Genomic DNA, 21508 nt, shown 5'->3' with positions numbered 1-21508 from the left:
TTGTCAACTACCTTCTCCTCCAGGATCCCTAGGCTAATTTCCATTTATGCCCAGCTTCTTAAATACCCTGGTGAGCTCAATTATTGCCACAAAGCTAAGTAAGTTGATGGAATGCGAAAGACAGTGCCGATTAGTTTGGGATGGGGAAGAGGGAAGGGGCAAGGGGAGTATAAGTATTTTAGGAAGTGGTGACCAGTTGTTAATTTTAAAAAGCATTGTTTAACTGGCTCCTAGGCTTTTTACTCAACCCTGATTCATTTTATAAACCTCAGTTCACAAACTTAATTCGTTCCACGAACCGAATTGGTCGTGAACTGAGGCAAATTTTCCTATAGGGTTCAATGTAAATCAGGATAATCCATTTTGACTCCTACAAACGTGGTCGCGAACTGAATTTGGTCGCCAACCAAATCAAATTTTCCCATAAGGTTCAATGTAAATAAGGTTAATCCGTTCTGAACGTTTTTTTTGTTTGTGTTTGAACCACAAAAATATGTAACAAAGTACAGTATAGTATGAATAGAGAGAACACTATCCTTGCTTGAGACAACTTCTGGCGTAGTGGACTAGAAGGCAGGTGGGAGGAGGTTATTGTTCAGAGGGAGAGTCCCCCTCCATAAGGACATTGGGGAGATCTCCTTCAGGGGTTTCTTCTCTTCTTTGTCTCTTAGCTGCACACTGAGTTTTGGTGAAAAATCTGTCCAATGTCACAGAAATGAGAAGCCACGTTATCGTTCATCAGATTCGACACTCTGTTCATTACAGTTATGTTGGGGTGGTGCTTCTGGTCACGTTCATTACGGCTTTGCACTTTCTTTTTAACAACATGCTTGCTCTGCACATTACAATCACCTTCATTACTGTTCTCCACTTTCTTCTTACCACCATGCTTGCTCTGCACATTCTTTTCACCTTCATTAGCACTCTGCACTTTCTTTTCAACAACATGCTTGCTCTGCACATTACAATCACCTTCATTACCGTTCTCCACTTTCTTCTTACCACCATGCTTGCTCTGAATTTTCTTTGGAGCCATACTGGATGTCTGGTACAGTATGTGCTAAAAAGCACACAAAAAAGCTTTACAGCTAGAGTGCACAGGGATGTAAAATACAGTATTGTACAGTATGTGCTAAAAAGCACACCAAAAAGCTTCTCAGTACTGTAAGTGTCTTTACATTACACTTTCGTGTGTCTGTGACCGCGATTTTGCTTATAGGAAGTCAGGATCACGTGTAAGAGCAAGTAAGATGGTCGTGGCTCATGTTCGTCAACCAAAGCGGAGTTCGCGAACCGAAGCAAATTTTTGCGGACTCTTCTGTTCGCAAACCAAGTTGTTCATGAACAGAAGCGTTTGTGAACTGAGGCATCACTGTATAAGGACCCCAAGCTGTCTTGATGTTAGGCTCCTTTAATTCCCTACATGGCAGTGCTCAGAATGGAAGTGGGAGGGCTGGCACTCCGAGTCAATCATGTTCTATTGCTTTACACAGAGTTGTAAGGGTAGCCCCATCAGTGTAATGCAACTCTTTATTTGACTGCTGTGTGGTCTGCAGGGAGATCTAAGATCTGGGAAGTGTCTGAGAAAATTGCCTGGGTCACAGGTCTAGCTAAACTTAATTGTACATATTTTTCTAAAAATATTCACATATACATATGTGGTTTTCAGTTGTGTAAAAGTGGTTTACATTCTAATTGCCTAGAATCCAATTTTATCTCTATGAAATAATTTTGTTAAATATATATTTATACTTTATTTTTTTAAATGTAATGATGTGGTAATGCCTAGTCAATATGTGCTTAGTTCTGTAGAAATCTACAACAAGTAGTAAAATTGTAGAGAAAATGTATATTTTTAACATTATATTTATTCACGCCTTTTTTGGGATATATTTAATTTAATATTTTGTTTTGCTGTTTTGCAGGAGGCTTTCATTGAACTGTATAGCAGCAGTGTCCGGCCTCCATTTGATCCTTCATGGCTTTCTATCAAGACCATCCTAAGTATTGCCGTCGTTGGAGCATGCATCACTCTAGGTGCCTATTTGGGACACAAGTGATAATGTATACGGCCTCTAATCTAACATCACTTACTTAAAGGGACACTTCTATGTGTAAGACTAATGGACCAACTGTCAAATCAGCTATGACTGCCAAAGGAGGATTTGTTTCTTTCTTTTAGATGTGTTTTCTTTTTGTAATTTTATTTATTAAATTTATGTGCATTTCATGTTAAGTCTCACCATCGGAGTATCAAACCTGTTGTGCTAAAAAAGTAACTAGTTGCTTATCACTTTAAATTTATTTTCTATTCTTCACCTCCATTACCAGGCACAGAAAGTCTGGTTGCCAGATTATATTGGAAAATGCAAATCTGTATCTAGATCAAACAAGTTTAGTCAGAGCATGAAAAGAATACAGACTAAAACTCCCTTTAATTCTTTTAGATGTGGCTGTCATAATGATTTTAAAGGATCGTTACTTTCAAGAACATCAGTGTTTTTTTAATGGAAGCCATGATAAAATCCAGGATTTAACAGGGCAGTTTCAGTAACAACCCTTCAGTATAGTTGCAAAGATGAGTATGACCAGCCAATTCTCATGTGTGATCAGTAGGCTTTAAAGGGCAACAGAAGGCACAGTCTACATGACAATTAACAGAAATTCCCGCTCTGCAACTCCTCTTATTGACTTTTACTGAAGGTGCCTTACCTGTGCCATGATTATCATTTGTAAACAGCGTATTTTCTACACACCTTCCAATTGGATGTGAAGATATTATTAGACCAATTAAAGCAATGGTGGCAGTATAGTGTTCACAGGCAACACAGCTTTGTTTGGATCTTTCCAGCTAAGTTAGCTCTTTCAGACAACGCTGTGAGCCTTATGATCCCATCCATTTACCAAAAGAAAGCTTTTGGAAACAATGACAAACCTCTGAAACCTCTGCCTTCAGCATCTTTCGTATGGAGGTATTTGTTTCCATAATTATCACATTGAAAACGGATCATAAATATATGTCAAATTTTTTGATGGGATCAGGTCCAGTTGGATTTTTGCACAAGTTTTTTTGGAGTTGTAGTATCCAAATCCCTGGCTTTGGTAGAAAAGCCAGGCATATCTGGCAATCAGACAAAAATAAGCTTACATTTTGTTATTATTACATCAATACATCATTTTAGGTTATTTAGAAATTATTTTTGAACTTTTCTTTTGTTACGTTTGCATTATCCATTAATGTTTGATTGCTGGTTAGTCTATATTTGCAGTGAAAATGCAATTTATTTTAATACAGGTCCAAGTGTTCTTTAAAACTGATTCTGACTGAGATTAGCTGTCTAGCTAAAAAAAAATGCACCTTGTTTGTTAAAGGAGTTTTCCATTTTTTCTTATTATGATATGGACTCCAGAACAACAACTTTCTAAGTAGCAGTATTGCGGGCTTCCTCTCCTTAAGTCCCTATTTTGCAACATTACAATTTTTGCAGAGGTCATCTAGCAGGCCTGCTGTGGTGATATAATGAGGCACCTATAAGTGCTATTACATATTTGCTTCTCTAGTCTAATACAGACAATAAGGGGTTTATTTACTAAAGCTGGAGAGTCCAAAATCAGACTCCCTTCTGCATAGAAACCAATCAGCTTCTAACCTCAGCTTGTTCAATGAAGCTTTGGCAATGAAACCTGGAAGCTGATTGGTTTCTATGCAGAAGTGAGTCTGATTTTGGACTCTCCAGCTTTAGTAAATAAACCCCTAAGTGTCCAATTGATGCCGGGAGAGGGTAGACATTTGTTGCTACAGAGAGAGATGTCATTCAAGTTCATTTCTAATAGAAGGTGGAACCTCCTTAAAGGGACACTATCATAAAACATGTTTTTTTTTTTAAACTAGCATATTTCCAATAGCTATCTAATATAATATATTTTTACTATTTGTTTAAAGATGACTCCACTAAAAAGTGATATTTCAACTGTAGTGGACGTTGGAAAGATGAATCACCTGCCACCTTCCTTTATATCTCAAGGAGGCCTCTAGAAGCACTTACCTTTCACATCTCTGCCTCCATTTCCTATCCTGGCCAGTAGGCAAACCCTGCTAAAGTCTATATTGTTTACTGTACATAATCCATTAGCTTAAGAGTGACAAGCTAAAATAGATAATAATGCAATTAGTAAGGGTTTGAGCTGGGAATACCGCTGGGGAAAGTAGGAAAGATTGAAGAGGGTGGCAGTTGGTTTTACATACGAATTTTAATATTCCATATGGTATCACTGTAGATTCCATTTATCAGGATCATTTTTCTGTCTGTACTGCAAAGTAAATGTTCATTGTTATCGCAGATCTTCTCATAATGCTTCCTTTTACTCAGGCAGACTTTACTAAAATAGTTGAGTGGAAAGTACAAACGATGTCATGCAGTCAGATCTAGCTGCTGGCTTATGAAAAGTCAACGTCTGCATGGGGTGATTACATTCATTGATTTAACATTTAGACCTTGTGTAGAATGTAAATCATCATGTAACAGCACATGCCATATAACCAAATGATGGTGTCCCTACAATTTTATGTCAAACATGGGGATCAATGTGTTTCTTATATACTGCGGTACAGTAATTCATCTAGGGGCAAGAAGAGCACATCGGGTCCATAGATCATGATGTATGCTAGCCCTAGACATTAGATTTATTTCAGTAAATAAATACTATGCTCCACTGTACGCATACAGTATTTTGTGAAATTCCTAGACTGTATGCGTTTGTGTGGTTTGTAAGGACTGACACAGGGAAATTCTGAATTAGAACATAACGTTGAGGTTTTTGAATTGTTAATGAGAATACAATGTCTTTTTCTTTGTTCTCATATTTGTAACATTTAGAAAAACAATTGTGCAATAGGACAGATTGTATGCGCTTAAGGGGCAGTTTTCCACAGAGCGTATTTGTTCTTTTTGTATGTCAAGGCATACACATTGGCCAATGTTTCTGCTGCCCCATTTACTTTCTTGTCCTAATAGAAGCCCTTACTTATTTTACTCTGAAGCATACTATTTTTCTTTCCAAAACTAGTATACATATATATTTTTTTAAGAAAAAAAAAGCATATTTTTGTTAAAAGCCTTTAGTTGTGCCCTTCGCGAGTAGTAGGGTCTAAATAGCTTTCATTTATGAAAGTCTAAATGTCTAGGTTCTAACTAAAGTTGACTTTAGCACTCACTGTAAAACTGTTTTCGCCTGACTCCATCTCTGATACACATGGAATGTAGTCACGTGTAGAAGAGAACTAACCAAAAATTCAAGAAGCAATAAGGACTTGGAAGAGTAACCGAAATGTTCAGTCCGCATACGTAAGTTAATCTACATTCAAAAAAATTGCTAGACATAAATCTGGGTAAACTAGGAGCTCAAAGAAGCATACAGATTACCTATCTTATATTCTTTGCTGTGTACAAACTAAAAAAAATACCAGTGGTTCATTCTGAAATATGGTGTAAACATCCATTTGGTTGAATTAATGACTAATAATTCAAATATATTTGTGCATGACTGAACACCACTAAAAGCTTGTTGTATTTTTATGTTATACTAATGGTAACCACAGGTAAGAAAGGGGCTGTGAATCCAATGTATGTGCATGCTATCTTTGTATGATATAGTAGCCAAAGGTTGCAATGTTTCTCAGGTTCCAGTCATAGAGAACCATTGGCATGCAGTAGTGAAGAGAGCACTATATGTACTACACAGCCCCTGACAAGCATGTACTAATTTTGTGATGGTGTTGGCATTGTAAGTATAACAATCAAAAAATGTAATGGACCTTGTTTTAGCTATGTAGAAGAAATGCTGCTTCCTTCCTACCAGTGTGCATCTCAGCATTTATGTTGCTTTTGATTGTTCCAAGAATTCTCTATATGTATTACATTTGTACAAGAGTGGCAGTTTTTAATTTTATGTTGTAAAGAATGTTGTGTGTTCTGGAGGTGTGGGAATGAAGTGTACATACAGTTTCCAGGATTGGGCAATTTATTGTAAGAAGAAAAGTTAATATTGGGATGGCTGGTAATCATGTTGATTGTAATTTTTTATAGGTCTCATATATAGAGATCTGAATATATACCTGAAATGTAACCACAACCCATACTGGTGCTTACCCCAATATTAAACGCTTATCGGCCCTAATGATATATTTTAGTGGATTATACCATTCACATAAAGTTGCATAGGTAGAGGTTGAGGTGTTGGGGTAAAATATGGTCACATAACTCCCTATACCAAACCAAGTTAGAAAAATGCTTGTTGCCTGATATGAAAGGGCTACTATTGATGTTCGCAGTCATCAGAATTTTGGAACCCTTGTTGCAAGCTGGATTTGCAACCCTACCTCCATATATAAGAAAAGAACTGACAGTGTGTGGGTAGTTGTTGCAACCCAAATCCACTGTCCACTGTTCATTATATAGGGCTGACAGTTCCTATGCAATGTACAGAGTGTACCACAGGACGCTTTATAACAATATGTCAACCATTTCTCATTTTCCTCTGAGTATATATTTTAAGTATTTTAAGGGGTTATCTATTTTGGGCCTTTTGGGTCTAAAAAGCAGATAAGGCAATCCATATGTTTTTTTTATAACATCAAAGATAATAGGTGGCAAGAAAATTGCCTGTAGTTTTTTGCATTTTTAGGATGCTGGGACATTCCATTATTTTTATCCTCAAACAAACTGAGTTGCAATTCACATGCAGAAGAAAAATAGGGAGCAATTACAGAGATTAAAAAACAAAAACTATTACTTGTGCTGTGGGACACTTTAGTGACATAGAGGTTGGCTGGAGGAACCAGTGAGCAAAGTTGGGGACACAGGAGATCGCCACCTCTGGAAGTGCTGGTTTCTGAAGAGACTTCAGGGACCATTTCTCCTCATTGTAGTGGTGATTGGTGGCATGGGCAGAAGAAAAGGAATTTGTTTTTGGGAAACCGTTTATCCTGGTATTTATTTTTGCATGACATTCTGTGCAGGAGAACTTTAATTTATACCACATTTCTTTACCTTTTAGATGTCAATTTAACTTAGACCCCTTTCAAACTGATGCAGTGAGGTTTGACAGCACAGGACATGTTGAATCAAACTACATCAATGGGCCTAAAGTACTGAACCTAATATTATTGACTTTTAAGCTGTGCAAAGAAAAGTTCCATTTCCTGTCTCTCTGTCTCTCCCAGTCCTTTGTACATGTTCACTATTTGCTGAACTAAACCCTGCCCTGTATGATATTAGAAACTGCTATATAAGGCAACAAGCATTTTAGGTACAGACGAGTGACTGAGATGTGTTTTTTTTTTCTGTCTTTCCACTGTGCACACTCGTGTGGACCATGAGGCCCGCGTTTGCGTGGGAATGGCAGCCCATTGATTTGAATGCACTGCCATGCCTGCGTTTTCCTCAAAAAAGGTGCCTGAACCTTCTAACAAATTAGGCCGCAGGGAAATCACATGGTCTTTTTGACCATGCAATATCCCTGTGGTTCCTGCACCTGCAAATGCACTGCAGGCTGAGATGCATGGGGGTGCCATTCAGAATGCGATTCCTGCACCCGCAACCAGCCTGCACAGTGTGAACCAGGGCTTAAGTAAGAGATAATGGACAAATGGGTCATAAGGGGAGGTGGAGAGCTGAATGAAATGGCAAAATAAAGTTCTTGGGGCTTTATTTTTGTACTAAATCTATGGGCTTGACTTTAAAACATTAATGTAGCCTAATTATCCACTGAAACTATCAGAATTCTTGTTTCATTTACCATACACATCATTTTTGATGTTAACATGATATGGCAATAGACTGTAGAAGCATTCCTATTTTTACAAAAATATAACCAAAACATCTTACCCCAGCTTACATTTAATTGAGAAGGCTTCATATGAACTGTTGATTTTGAACAGAAGTCTGAGCCCCATGCCATTATTCAAATCTCTTATTGGTTGGTTACCTTCCCTTATCACCTGATTGGTGTATGTACCAGCTTTTTAATGCTGAATGCTGTCTACCTGTTATGCATAATTTTTGTGGTTAGAGGGTAGGATGACAGAGGAGAAAACATATCACATCCATTAATGTGTACAACACCTTAGTGACCCTGAAGAAGACGGTGAACTGATAAACCTGTACCTAGTCAGTCATATAACTGAATATAGGTTTGCTGCTCTTTCACCATTGAGAACTGGAGTTGTGTTTTGGTAATATAAAGTGAACTGTTCACCACAGTATGGTGTAAACTGGTGGTGTTTTACTTTACGTTGTAGAAGATTTTTGTAAGGAGTAATGTAGGAGAATATACTATATATGTTCCAGCAGTATCACTGAGGCTGCAGTACATTATAATCAAAAAGAGATTTCTGATAGTCTCTTACTTGGCTGGTCCTCCATGTCTGAAGTTGTAGCCCACATTTACGACATTACTGGGGGGCCAGGATCTTGGCGGCTTGCTCGTATCAGTGTGTGGTAACTTAAAAGAATTATTTATCTTTCAGTTGTTCTAATATCAGAGTATTCTTTATTTTGTTACGTTTTATATAGCGAAAGATTTGTAAACTGTGCTGCTAAACTGCCAATATAATTTGAATTTATACTGATGTATATTTTTAGGGACAGCTAAGAGAAGCTGCTCAAATTGGTTAGTATGAAGTACATTGCGCTCTCCTCATGGATGCAAGGCAACCATCTTGTTTAGGTTTAGCAGTCTTCGTATCATTAATTGTGTATTCAGATAAAAAAAAAATTGTAATTTGACACCTACTATTTGAGTCTCATAGAATGATAAACCAGGACAGAAAATTCTGACTTAATTCAGATATATTATTATATATTTTATGTATTTTGATATTAATTATCGCCAGTGTTTATGAAAGGAGAATTCCACAAAGGCATTATTGGCAGAACGGTTCAAGGTTAGAGTTATGTCAGGACAATAAAACATCAACAGATTTGTAAAACAACAGAGCTTGGGTTCTGAGAATGTGAAGAAAATCATATGTTGCCCCCATTAGTGTTTCTTAAATCTAGTCATTTATACTGTTATACAGTTTTTTTTCAAGTTATAAAGGCCAGTATTATTTAAAGTGAATCTTTACACTGAAAATAAACTTTCCTCCTCTCCATCCAACACTCCCCCCACTACAGGAAAATCTTCCTCTCTGTTTCTTTGTTTGCGTCTCTTTTATGCCTCTTTTTTACATGTTCCGGCCTGCCCATTATTCTCCATTCTCACATTGATGAGAATGTTGTGCTGCATCCTGGGATATGTACATCACATATTCCAGGTGACATTGACTTCCACTTACGTAAGGAGGAAGGGGTGGGAGACGGCTGCCTAAAGCCAGAAGAGACAGCTGCTTCCCAAAATAAGTCATGGAGAAAGATGGCAGCGTGAGATCCAAGCAGTTGCAGAAGATTACAGTAGGACAATGCTGGATCTACTGGGTTGGAAAGTATCTGAATTTAGTGCAACCCAGCCTAAGGTAAGCAGGGATTTAAACAGAATAAATGTATGAGGAGGGTGAGGTTCCTCTTTAGGTATCCCTTGGCATGGATCAGCATATCTCAACCATTATATAATATGTATAGATTTATTGTCTGTGACTAATATTTATACCCAATTGAGGGCACAGACAATAAATATATACAGTGGATATATAAAGTCTACACACCCCTGTTAAAATGTCAGGTTTATGTGATGTAAAAAAATTAGACAAAGATAAATAATTTCAGAACTTCTTCCACCTTTAATGTAACCTATAAACTATACACCGCGTTCCAAATTATTATGCAAATTCTATTTAAGTGTTACAAAGATTAAATATTTTGTTTTTCAGTGTAACTCATGGATGGCATTGTGTGTCAGGGCTCTTTTGATCACTGAAAACAATCTCGGACACCTGTGATAATTAGATTGGCCGGTGAGCCCAACTTAGGGAAAAACTACTAAAGGAGGGTGTTCCACATTATTAAGCAGAGCACCATTTTCAAGCAATATGGGGAAGAAAAAGGATCTCTCTGCTGCCGAAAAGAGTGAAATAGTTCAATGCCTTGGACGAGGTATGAAAACATTAGATATTTCACGAAAACTTAAGCGTGATCATCGCACTATTAAGAGATTTGTGGCTGATTCAGAGCACAGACGGGTTTGTGCAGATAAAGGCACATTGAGGAAGATTTCTGCCAGATCCATGCATCGGATCAAGAGAGCAGCTGCTAAAATACCATTACATAGCAGCAAACAGATATTTGAAGCTGCTGGTGCCTCTGGAGTCCCACGGACTTTAAGGTGTAGAGTCCTCCAGAGTCTTGCAACTGTGCATAAACCTTCTATTCGGCCACCACTAACCAATGCTCACAATCAGAAACAGCTGCATTGGGCAGATAAATACATGAAGACTAATTTTCAAACAGTCCTGTTCACGGATGAGTGCCGTGCAACCCTGGATGGTCCAGATGGATAGAGTAGTGGATGGCTGGTGAACGGCCACCCTGTTCCAACAAGGCTGCGATGTCAGCAAGGCGGTGGTGAAGTCATGTTTTGGGCCGGAATCATGGGAACAGAGCTGGTCGGCCCCTTTAGGGTCCCTGAAGGTGTAAAGATGACCTCTGCAAAGTATGTGGAGTTTATCACTGACCACTTTTTTCCCTGGTAGAGAAGGAAGAACTATGCTTTCCGTAATTAAATCATATTCATGCATGACAATGCATCATCTCATGCTGCAAATAATACCTCTGCATCAATGGCTGCTATGGGGATAAAAGGAGAGAAAGTCATGGTGTGGCCTCCATCCTCCCCTGACCTCAACCCTATTGAGAACCTTTGGAGCATCCTCAAGCAAAAGATCTATGAGGGTGGGAGGCAGTTTACATCCAAACAGCAGCTCTGGGAGGCTATTCTGACATCTTGCAAACAAATTCAAGCAGAAACTGTCCAAAAATAAGGGGTCCTATGCTACAATGTAACGTGACCTGTTCAAATGTTTAAAAAGTTAAAATGTTGTTAAAAGTCTGATTAAAATAGCTTTTGATTTCAGTAAATATGCTGCAAACACACCAAATGACAATTTTCAGTTCTTTACAACCTATAAAGTGTTTTGAAACTTACTGTGCGTAATAATTTGGAACAGTGCATTGTAAGTTTTTTATATTTAACAAAAATACTGTTATCATTAGGAGGTTTGTTCAATAAAATTTGAATTGTACTCTTAATAGTTGATAACATGAGAATTATGCTGACTGTTATTTACATCAATTATTTAGGTAAATGAGAAAAATATCATTTGCATAATAATTTGGAACACGGTGTACAACTCAGTTCAACAACAAACTGAATCTTTCAGGTGGAGGGAAGTAAAAATAAAAAAAACTATAATATGTGTGCACACCCTTAAACTAATACTTTGTTAAAGCACCTTTTGATTTTATTACAGCGCTCACTCTTTTTGGGTATAAGTCTGTTAGCATGGCACATCTTGACTTGGAAATATTTGCCCACTCTTCCTTGCAAAAACACTCCAAATCTATCAGATTGCTAGGGCATCTCCTGTACACAGCCCTCTTCAGATCACCCCACAAATTTTGATCGGATTCAGGTCTGGGCTCTGGCTGGGCCATTCCAAAACATTAATCTTCTTCTGGTGAAGCCGTTCCTTTGTTGATTTGGATGTATGCTTTGGGTCGTTGTCATGCTGAAAGATGAAGTTCCTCTTCATGTTCAGCTTTCTAGGAAAAGCCTGAAGGTTTTGTGTCAATATTGACTGGTATTTCAAACTGTAATTCCCTCTACCTTGACTAAGGCCCCAGTTCCAGCTGAAGAAAAGCAGCCCCAAAGCATGATGCTGCCAGCACCATGCTTCACTGTCAGCATGGTATTCTTTTGGTGATGTGCAGTGTTGTTTTTGTGCCAAACATATCTTTTGGAATTATCGCCAAAAAGTTTAAACTTGGTTTCACCAGACCATAACACATTTTCCCACATGCTTTTGGGAGACGTCAGATGTGTTTTTGCAAAATGTAGCCGGGCTTGGATGTTTTTCTTCATAAGACAAGGCTTCCGTCTTGCCACTCTACTCCATAGCCGATGGCATATGAATAATGCGGGAGATTGTTGTCACATGTACCACACAGCCAGTACTTGCCAGATATTCCTGCAGCTCCTTTAATGTTGCTGAAGGTTTCTTGGCAGCCTCCCAGACCAGTTTTCATCTCATCTTTTCATCTATTTTAGAGGGATGTCTAGTTCTTGGTAATATCACTGTCTTCACTGTGTTCCATGGCATATCTTGTGCATTGGAAATTCTTTTATACCCTTCCCCTGACTGATACCTTTTAACAATCCTTCTGATGCTTTGGAAGCTCTCTGCGGACCATGGCTTTTGCTGTAGGATGCGAGTAAGATAATGTCAGGAAAGACCTACTAGAACAGCTAAACTTTATTTGGGGTTAATCAGAGGCACTTTAAATGATGGCAGGTGTGTACTGACTCCTATTTAACATGATTTTTAATGTAATTGCGTAATTCTGAACACAGCTACATCCCCACTTATAAGAGGGTGTAAATAGATTTTTTATGTTTACTTTTCCCCCCTAAAAGATTTCAGTTTGTCTTTCAATTGAGTTGTACATTTCATAGGTAACATTACAGGTGGAAAAAGTTCTGAAATTATTTATCTTTATCTCATTTGTTTTCATCACAGAAACCTGATATTTTAACTGGGGTGCGTAGACTTTTTATATCCACTGTACATAAAATATTTCAGATAAGTTGACCCACATTTCAGAGTACTAATACAGTGGGTATATAAAATAATCCCCCCCCCCCCCTTTAAAATCACATTTTGTTGCTTTTCAGTCTCAAATGAAGACAGTTTTTGTTTTATCCAGCTGTATTTGCAACTTACAACATCCAAGTGAAAGATACAACACCAACATGTAAGAAAAAAATTCAAAAACAGAATCACTGAGTTGGAAAAAGGATCGCCCCTCTCCTAACAATGACTTGCAAACTCAGTCAGGTGTAGATAATCACCTTCTTAATGGCACACAAAGCCATTTGACTTTTTACTGCAGTCAGCTGTGGTCATTTTGATTAGCTCAGCATGAAAAGAGCTTTCCTGGAGCATTTCAGTCCCTGGTAGCACAACTGAAGCACACAATCAACTGTGTATGGCAAGGCACTGTCAAAAGATCTCCGGGATAAAGTTGTGGACAGGCACAAGTCAGGAGATGGATACAAAAAACTTTTCAAAGATTTTATCAATGGCTAGAAGAACAGTGACGTCTATTATTAAGAAGTGGAAGGTATTTGGTACAACACAGACCCTCCCTGGAACAGGACGTTGCTCCAAATTGCATAAAAGAGCCAAGAGGAAATTGGTCAGAGAGGCTATCACGAAGCCTACAGCAACTCTAAAGTAGTGGCAGAAATTTATGCCAAAGAGTGATCATTGTGTGCATATGACAACAATATCACAAATTCTACACAAATGTGGCTTGTATGGGAGTGTAGCAAGAACAAAATCAATCCCTCAGGAAAGGCCACATGCAGTCATGACCGAGCTTTGCCAAAACACACCTTGAAGATTCTGAAGCCACATGGAAAATGGTGTTGTGGTTAGATGAGACCAAAATTTAATGATTTGGCCTCAACACTAAATGATATGTCTGGCGGAAATGCAATACAGCTCACCATCCAAATAACACCATTCCTATAGTAAAGGAAGAAGGTGGTAATATCCTGTTCCACCATCAAATTTAACTGAACGTAAGCAGTTCTGCAAAGAAGAAGGGGCAAATATTGTAAAGTCTAGATGTGCAAAGTTAGTGGAGACATCCCAACAGACTAAAGGCTGTAATTAACGCAAAATCTGGCTCAACAAAATACTGACAAGGGGGTGATCCTTTTTCCAACTCAGTGATTCTCTTTCTTATTTTTTCCTGGCTTGTTGGTGTTTTATCTTTCACTTGTATGTTTTATGTTGCACTGAGTAATTGCAGCTGGATAAAAACAAAACTTAATTTATTCATTTTAGGCAGCAAAGCAAAAATGATTATTTTAAAGGTGGGTGATTCTTTTCCAGATCAAAGATATATCTATCTATATATATATATATATATATATATATATATATATATATACACACACACAAAAACAGTTCTACATATTTGTTGCAGTTCCCAGCACTGCTTATCTTATCACAGAGATCACTGTTATTGCATGAAAAATGCTTCTAAAACAAGTGTGGGGCATGAATAAATTAATAATGTAGCCTAAACCAAATTTTCTTCAAATGTAAAAAAATTTGCAAGGGTGTATATCAGAAACTCCTTCTGGTGTACTTCTTCTACTCCAGGAAGCCAAGAGACCACATACATCAAATATGTGAATCACTATCTTTCAATATATAGAAGCTATGTGATCCTCAATTATTTATGCAAATGTAAAAAAATATTGTTGCTTGTGGTGGTTGGGTTTCCATTTATGTTCTGTTAAATGAAGAAATGGGATTTTATTGGTCATTGTAGGCAACCACTTTTGCTATTTTTTTTATAAATCAATCTTTCAATGAAGGTTGCAGGGGCTTATTTGTATAGGCTTTCACTTGGGCCATAAATTGCATGCACTCTTATAAAGCCTAGGCCTTTTCATATTACCACATATTCACTTCAAGTAGGTTTACTATAGCAAACGTTCTACCCTCTGTGCCCCCCTTCCTCATGCTGATTTACCCTTATAGACACTAATTCCATTATCTTCTCAGGGTCTGAAGCATCTCATGACTAGGTTTTAGAAATTTGTTAATGTGGGACAAGTATCTTATGATGAGATATGCCTATATACTAAAATACTGTGAAAGTTCTTAGGAAAAAAATTGTTGAGTAGAAGGTCAAAAGAAATAGGTAAAGTTAGCATACTAAGCTCTTTGCTTGCAACCAATAAAGTCTTTATGGAGTTCTCCTCTAAAAATCACCACTACATATTTTCATACACAATGGTGGTTTAAATTACCCTGGTTTTGTTGTGGGTTTGGGACTGATTGGTGCTACTATAAATGTAATTTGCCTGGAGCACGCCCCAGAATCCATATGCCGTCAAAGCTTCAATGGGTACAGTAAGATCATAAGGTCCTTATGCTTAGCTGTATGACTAATTCAGAGGAGCATGAAGCCAGGGTAAGAAAAACACTTTGCTTCTGGAAGATGTGCTGAAATGACCATTAGGAACATTTAGAAATATTTAAAAAAAACACTTGCAGGAAAAATGTGTCTATGTCAAAAGTAGCAGCCAATCATCCTCCTGTTTAGAAAAATAAATTGCGGCCAACACATACGCTTTATTTTCTCCCACTTTTCCGAACCCATATTCAGACGCTCCACTGTGCATTGATGTTCCTGCTTTCAAACCATATGCAATCAGTTCCTCATTACAGGAACAGATAATGATATACTGGTCTACTGTTAAACCTGAACAAATAAGGTTTCCCTGTAGCCATAAACCTCCCTGCTTAATAAAACCATGTATTTTAACACAGTGCAGGACGATAGGTTCGTGTTTGTCTATGTCTATCAATCATTGTTGTATTATATACTGATATTATCTCTGTCTAGTAGAGAATAAATATTCTGGTGTATGTAACAGCATTTTTACAGTTATATTGCCTGTTTCTGACACAAGTAAAACGCACTTGTTTTTTCCAAATGTGGATCTGTCAGACTCAACTTTTTAATGTACCATAAAGTCTCTTTCTCAGTATGTTCATTTTACATTTGTTAAACAAAAATGTAATCTTTAGCTTCATCATGAACTACCTGCTTATGGCATATTTCTTTTACTGAAACATGTTATTGATCTTTTAACTGACAAAGGTAGTAACCTGACTCTATGTTGTTTTCTAAGGTATATATATTATAATAGCTCAACCCTTGTATCTTATTCAGCACCCAGCACTGGCTCTCAATCTAGTAGGTGGTGAATCTTTATAATTGGCTTTTTTCACTTGAGAGATAATGAAGCAGTAATGTATGAAGGCCTGGGGATACATTCATTAAAACATAATTACTTTATTATGCAATTTATGTTTAGGATAAGTTTACTCTAAATTATCTGTGTACAGTTGTTACTGTACAATGACCATACTGACTAATTTGCTATCAGCATTCTGCTAGAACAGGAACCGAATAGTATAAACTTGATGGACGTGGCTTTTTTCTAACCTTATTTTGTAATAGATGCATGCTAAAACATTCTGGCATGAAGGATGCACTTTTCAAAGAACCCTAATGTTTGCCATACACTTGGGGTTGTGGCTGATCCTAAAAAAATTCAGTTGACTATTGTTTGAAAGTACAATTTCATAGATTTCAACAGTTCTCATCCATTGGCAATCCATGGCTTTGACCAAATGATCTAAATAAAAATAGATGGGGTTAAATACATTTAACATACCTTTGAACTACCATTGCAGTGGCTTTAATTATTATCCACCACGGTTTGTCATTTGATCACTTCAAATTGGGAAACAGTTGAAATGGTGAAGGATTGTTCTTTTTTTTTTTATTAATAGCTCCAAAATTGCCATGAAAAACGCTGTGTGTGTAGTATAGTACATGCTCACTTTAATTGAATAATCACCAGTTTATGAGTCCAACAAACACCTTATTATTATTATTGTACAGTATTTATAAAGCGCCAATAGTTCGCTCAGCGCTGTACATTACAAAGAGGGACAGAACATGTGACAGAACAATACCAATACAATGCAAAACATGAGGGGATCAAGGGCCCTGCTCTTTTGAGCTTACAATCTAGGAGCTTATTACCCATTTCAGCTGTTCAGAATGTTTAGTCTTTGGTTTTCTATTCTCTTTTGGAGAATCCTCTATATCACCAAAACCTGTACTGTTTATATGTCTTATTGTGTATTTTGATATTACATTCTCACATTTGTGACCTATTTTCTAAAAAATGACATAAAAACTTTTTTGACCATAATTAAATAATCATTGGGTGTTGAACCCCCTGAGAGCAGTACTATTCAAGCATCTATTACAGCCTTTCTCCATCTTTTTAACATGGAGAAACCCTTGAAATAATGATTTGGTTTCAGGGAACCCCTGCTAATAACTGTATATACAGCTCGCAGTACATTAGTGTGATGGTCAATGGGAAGAATGCTCCTTGCATTTGTGGTCTTTGGGAAGAATCCCACTCTTACAGATCACTAAAAAGATAACTGGTGTCAGTGGTTACTTATCTGAGAGGCAGAAAGTGCTTATTGCTGAAGGAAACCCTAGCAACCTTTTAAGGAACCCTAAGATTCCACAGAACCCTGGTTGGGAAACCCTGATCTATTACATAAATTGCAATTAATGATAATTCCATGCATGGGTTTGGCAGCAATCATTATGGATACAAATAAAAGAACTCCACTAGGACCAACCAATTTGTTTCTAAACTGAAAATTAGGACTTTTGTTTGGCCACATAAACACAGCGTGTCTTATCTGAGTGGTCAACACCCCTAATGCAGGAGGAGCCTCTACTCTTTTGCTCATCTTAATGATGAATTACTATTTTCTTAACAGGCATGACAAGATGAATGCCATTTAATGGTGCAGTCTAATGATTGTGTTCATACATATCTATCGATTGTCTCATGCAGAGACTGTCCATACAATGACAACTCGCACTACAACCCAATCATATGTAAGGAAGCATTTCTGGTTGGTTCTTCCAGATTTCATCCCATGGAACCACAATGCTGTTTTCTAATACAGTAAATGATCTGATTATTATAAATGTGGGAAACTTGGCATTTCACATTTGCCTTTTTATTTCTCCATACTCATGCACTAAGAAAATATCTTCGGTGTTCACTTGCACATCTGTTTTCTGTGATATTATGTGTATTCATTGTAATGCCATAAACGTACATATAAATACGGTCACCTGTCCAGTCAATTAGTTTCTAAACATGAATTTGTAACTGCTTGGAATAATGTAATTTCAAAGTATGCCTACAGAACTGGAGAAATCCCTCTTATTGAAATGTTACATCAGCAGGCCTAGCTTACATTTCTGCTTCATTGTTACATATTTCTAGTGTAGCCCCTTTTCAGTGAGTCTGTGACACCAGACCTGGCCCTGTGTTTGCAGGGGAAACACGTCACCTCATTTATGTTTAACCATGGTAATTATAGTAAGTCATTAATAGGATAACATTTGCAATGCAAACTGAACTGAGAAGCAGGTTGTTTGAGAAATGACAAAATAAATAGCCCACTCTCCTTTCAAAGCCAGTGCCTTTATTAGGTTGTGTGCCTTACATGATAGTTTTAAAGCGGACCTGTCACCTAAGCTCAATGATAGTATAGCCAGTACTGCTGAGGTGATCTATTTTTTAAGAAGTCCTCACAAAATTCACTGAGATGATTTGTGTGAAGTGAAACTTGTCATAAAGCAGAGTCCCATGTTGTCATTTTCAAGGTCCTACCCTCCTTCAGCTTCACAACATGGTTTTTCAACACGCCTCATAGTCCTTTATGGGTCTGACACATTATAAAGGCAGATCAGTTGGGGAAAGTTCACATCTGGCAGTCCAAAATTTAGCTTCCCTGAAAAAGGGGTGCAGAAATCATATAACTAACTTGTGTTACAGTTTTGGCCCAGATCATTTTCCAGGAGCAGGTTATATGTACTTTTTTACTTATCATAATATCTAGTTTTTTTATTATTATTATCTTTTGGTATTATATTTGAGTAGGTTTATTTCAGAACTATAGTAAGCCCATCAGGAGAACAAATATGTGTCACCATAGCTTGCTTCAGCCTGACAATAGCAATTGCCTTGCTGTAATGCTAATCCACGAGCATCAATACTTTTCTGGACCACTGACAAGTTCAGCAAAGTTGTTGTTGGTTGTTCTGAGTTAATGGTTCAATATTCTGTATTAAGCCAGGCAGGTTAGCATAACAGCCAGGTATCTAGTTTTCCCAGAAAAAGAGGCAGATTTCCTCCTAACCCTATCCAAAAGGATAAAAAATGTGTTTTTGTGAAGACTCATTGCTGTCACAGCAAAAAGACCCATGCTAATAGGTTTTTGGACTCTCCTTTATCTTCTTGCATTCCCAGTGATAGGATGAGCGAGATAAAATGAAGGTGGATGGCACAAAAAGTGGATAATGTGACACACTCCCTGTGCCACCACCTACCCAAAACAGTTCAGTGAATCCTGTGTGGCATTGTCATTGAAAAATAGATGAAATATTGGCCACCCCCAAGTATGGCTTTCTCCATTGTGTGCTGGTGACAGGTGTACATTAAAGAAAGGAATTACCTTGTCAAATGTTACAGGGGAAAGAATATGCAGGTTTAAGCCTATATACAAACAAAACTGATCAGTAGTAAATGTACATTGTATTGTCATCACTAACATGCTGTAATTGTGTAGCATCACTTGTATCCCTCTATTTGTGTGTACATATTTATATATTTTTTGTAATGTATGTGCTGTGTAGCTATCATTTGCATTTTAAATGTAAAGCTAGACTTTGCTTTATGAAAATGTCTGACATTATGCGCTTTGTGACCTTAAGTAGCAATATGTAGATTTTGTTTTAAAGTACACTGTCAATTTTAAAATGAAAAAAATATTTCATTAAAATTGTGTTTGATCACATAACAGTGTGATTTGTGTGTATTATTTATGTTGATATATTTCTTATGATCACAACCATGTTATTTTTCCCATGCTTATCGTTAGGTTACTCAGGACAGATATATAACTGGAAAATTATATTATGAAATCACAAGAAATTGCAAGCAGATTCGTTATCCTTATTAGTTATTCCAGTCATGTTATTCACTTGTTCTAGCTTTTGCTACTATCCCCTCTATAGATGGAAGCCATGAGGGCTGATAATTTTTCTTATAGGAACAATCAGTATTATGAAAAATACAGTCAGGTCCATAAATATTGGGACATGGACACAATTCTAACATTTTTGGCTCTATACACTACCACAATGGATTTGAAATGAAACAAACAAGATGTGCTTTAACTGCAGACTGTCAGCTTTAATTTTTGAGGGTATTTACATCCAAATCAGGTGAACGGTGTAGGAATTACAACAGTTTGCATATGTGCCTCCCACTTGTTAAGGGACCAAAAGTAATGGGACAGAATAATAATTATAAATCAAACTTTCACTTTTTAATACTTGGTTGCAAATCCTTTGCAGTCAATTACAGCCTGAAGTGTGGAACGCATAGACATCACCACATGCTGGGTTTCATCCCTAGTGATGCTCTGCCAGGCCTCTACTGCAACTGTCTTCAGTTCCTGCTCGTTCTTGGGGCATTTTCCCTTCAGTTTTGTCTTCAGCAAGTGAAATGCATGCTCAATCGGATTCAGGTCAGGTGATTGACTTGGCCATTGCATAACATTCCACTTCTTTCCCTTAAAAAACTCTTTGGTTGCTTTTGCAGTATGCTTTGGGTCATTGTCCATCTGCACTGTGAAGCGGCGTCCAATGAGTTGTGAAGCATTTGGCTGAATATGAGCAGATAATATTGCCCGAAACACTTCAGAATTCATCCTGCTGCTTTTGTCAGCAGTCACATCATCAATAAATACAAGAGAACCAGTTCCATTGGCAGCCATACATGCCCACGCCATGACACTACCACCACCATGCTTCACTGATGAGGTGGTATGCTTAGGATCATGAGCAGTTCCTTTCCTTCTCCATACTCTTCTCTTCCCATCACTCTGGTACAAGTTGATCTTGGTCTCATCTGTCCATAGGATGTTGTTCCAGAACTGTGAAGGCTTTTTTAGATGTTGTTTGGCAAATTCTAATCTGGCCTTCCTGTTTTTGAGGCTCACCAATAGTTTACATCTTGTGGTGAACCCTCTGTATTCACCCTGGTGAAGTCTTCTCTTGATTGTTGACTTTGACACACATACACCTACCTCCTGGAGAGTGTTCTTCATCTGGCCAACTGTTGTGAAGGGTGTTTTCTTCACCAGGGAAAGAATTCTTTGGTCATCCACCACAGTTGTTTTCCGTGGTCTTCCGGGTCTTTTGGTGTTGCTGAGCTCACCGGTGCGTTCCTTCTTTTTAAGAATGTTCCAAACAGTTGTTTTGGCCACGCCTAGTGTTTTTGCTATCTCTCTGATGGGTTTGTTTTGTTTTTTTTCAGCCTAATGATGGCTTGCTTCACTGATAGTGACAGCTCTTTGGATCTCATCTTGAGAGTTGACAGCAACAGATTCCAAATGCAAATAGCACACTTGAAATGAACTCTGGACCTTTTATCTGCTCATTGTAATTGGAATAATGAGGGAATAAAACACACCTGGCCATGGAACAGCTGAGAAGCCAATTGTCTCATTACTTTTGGTCCCTTAACAAGTGGGAGGCACATATGCAAACTGTTGTAATTCCTACACCGTTCACCTGATTTGGATGTA

At 37.7% G+C, this 21508-nt stretch overlaps 1 protein-coding gene across 1 annotated transcript in view; it reads left to right on the top strand.

Annotated features, from left to right (window-relative positions):
- The window catches only part of BCL2 (BCL2 apoptosis regulator), a 247575-nt gene extending 227861 nt beyond the window's left edge, over nt 1-19714 (top strand). Inside the window, exon 3 of the mRNA XM_089674872.1 lies at nt 1926-19714. Within this exon, the coding sequence (XP_089530998.1) occupies nt 1926-2060 (135 nt within the window). The 3' untranslated portion in view covers nt 2061-19714. The remainder of the gene's footprint in view (nt 1-1925) is intronic.
- Nucleotides 19715-21508: the final 1794 nt, after the last annotated feature.

Source organism: Staurois parvus, unplaced genomic scaffold (assembly GCF_062004578.1).
Source record: "Staurois parvus isolate SC_StPar_1 unplaced genomic scaffold, SC_StPar_1.0 ptg000153l, whole genome shotgun sequence".
Taxonomy (NCBI): domain Eukaryota; kingdom Metazoa; phylum Chordata; class Amphibia; order Anura; family Ranidae; genus Staurois; species Staurois parvus.
Note: the sequence above shows the minus strand (reverse complement) of the source record. Positions and strands in the feature narration are given on the sequence as shown.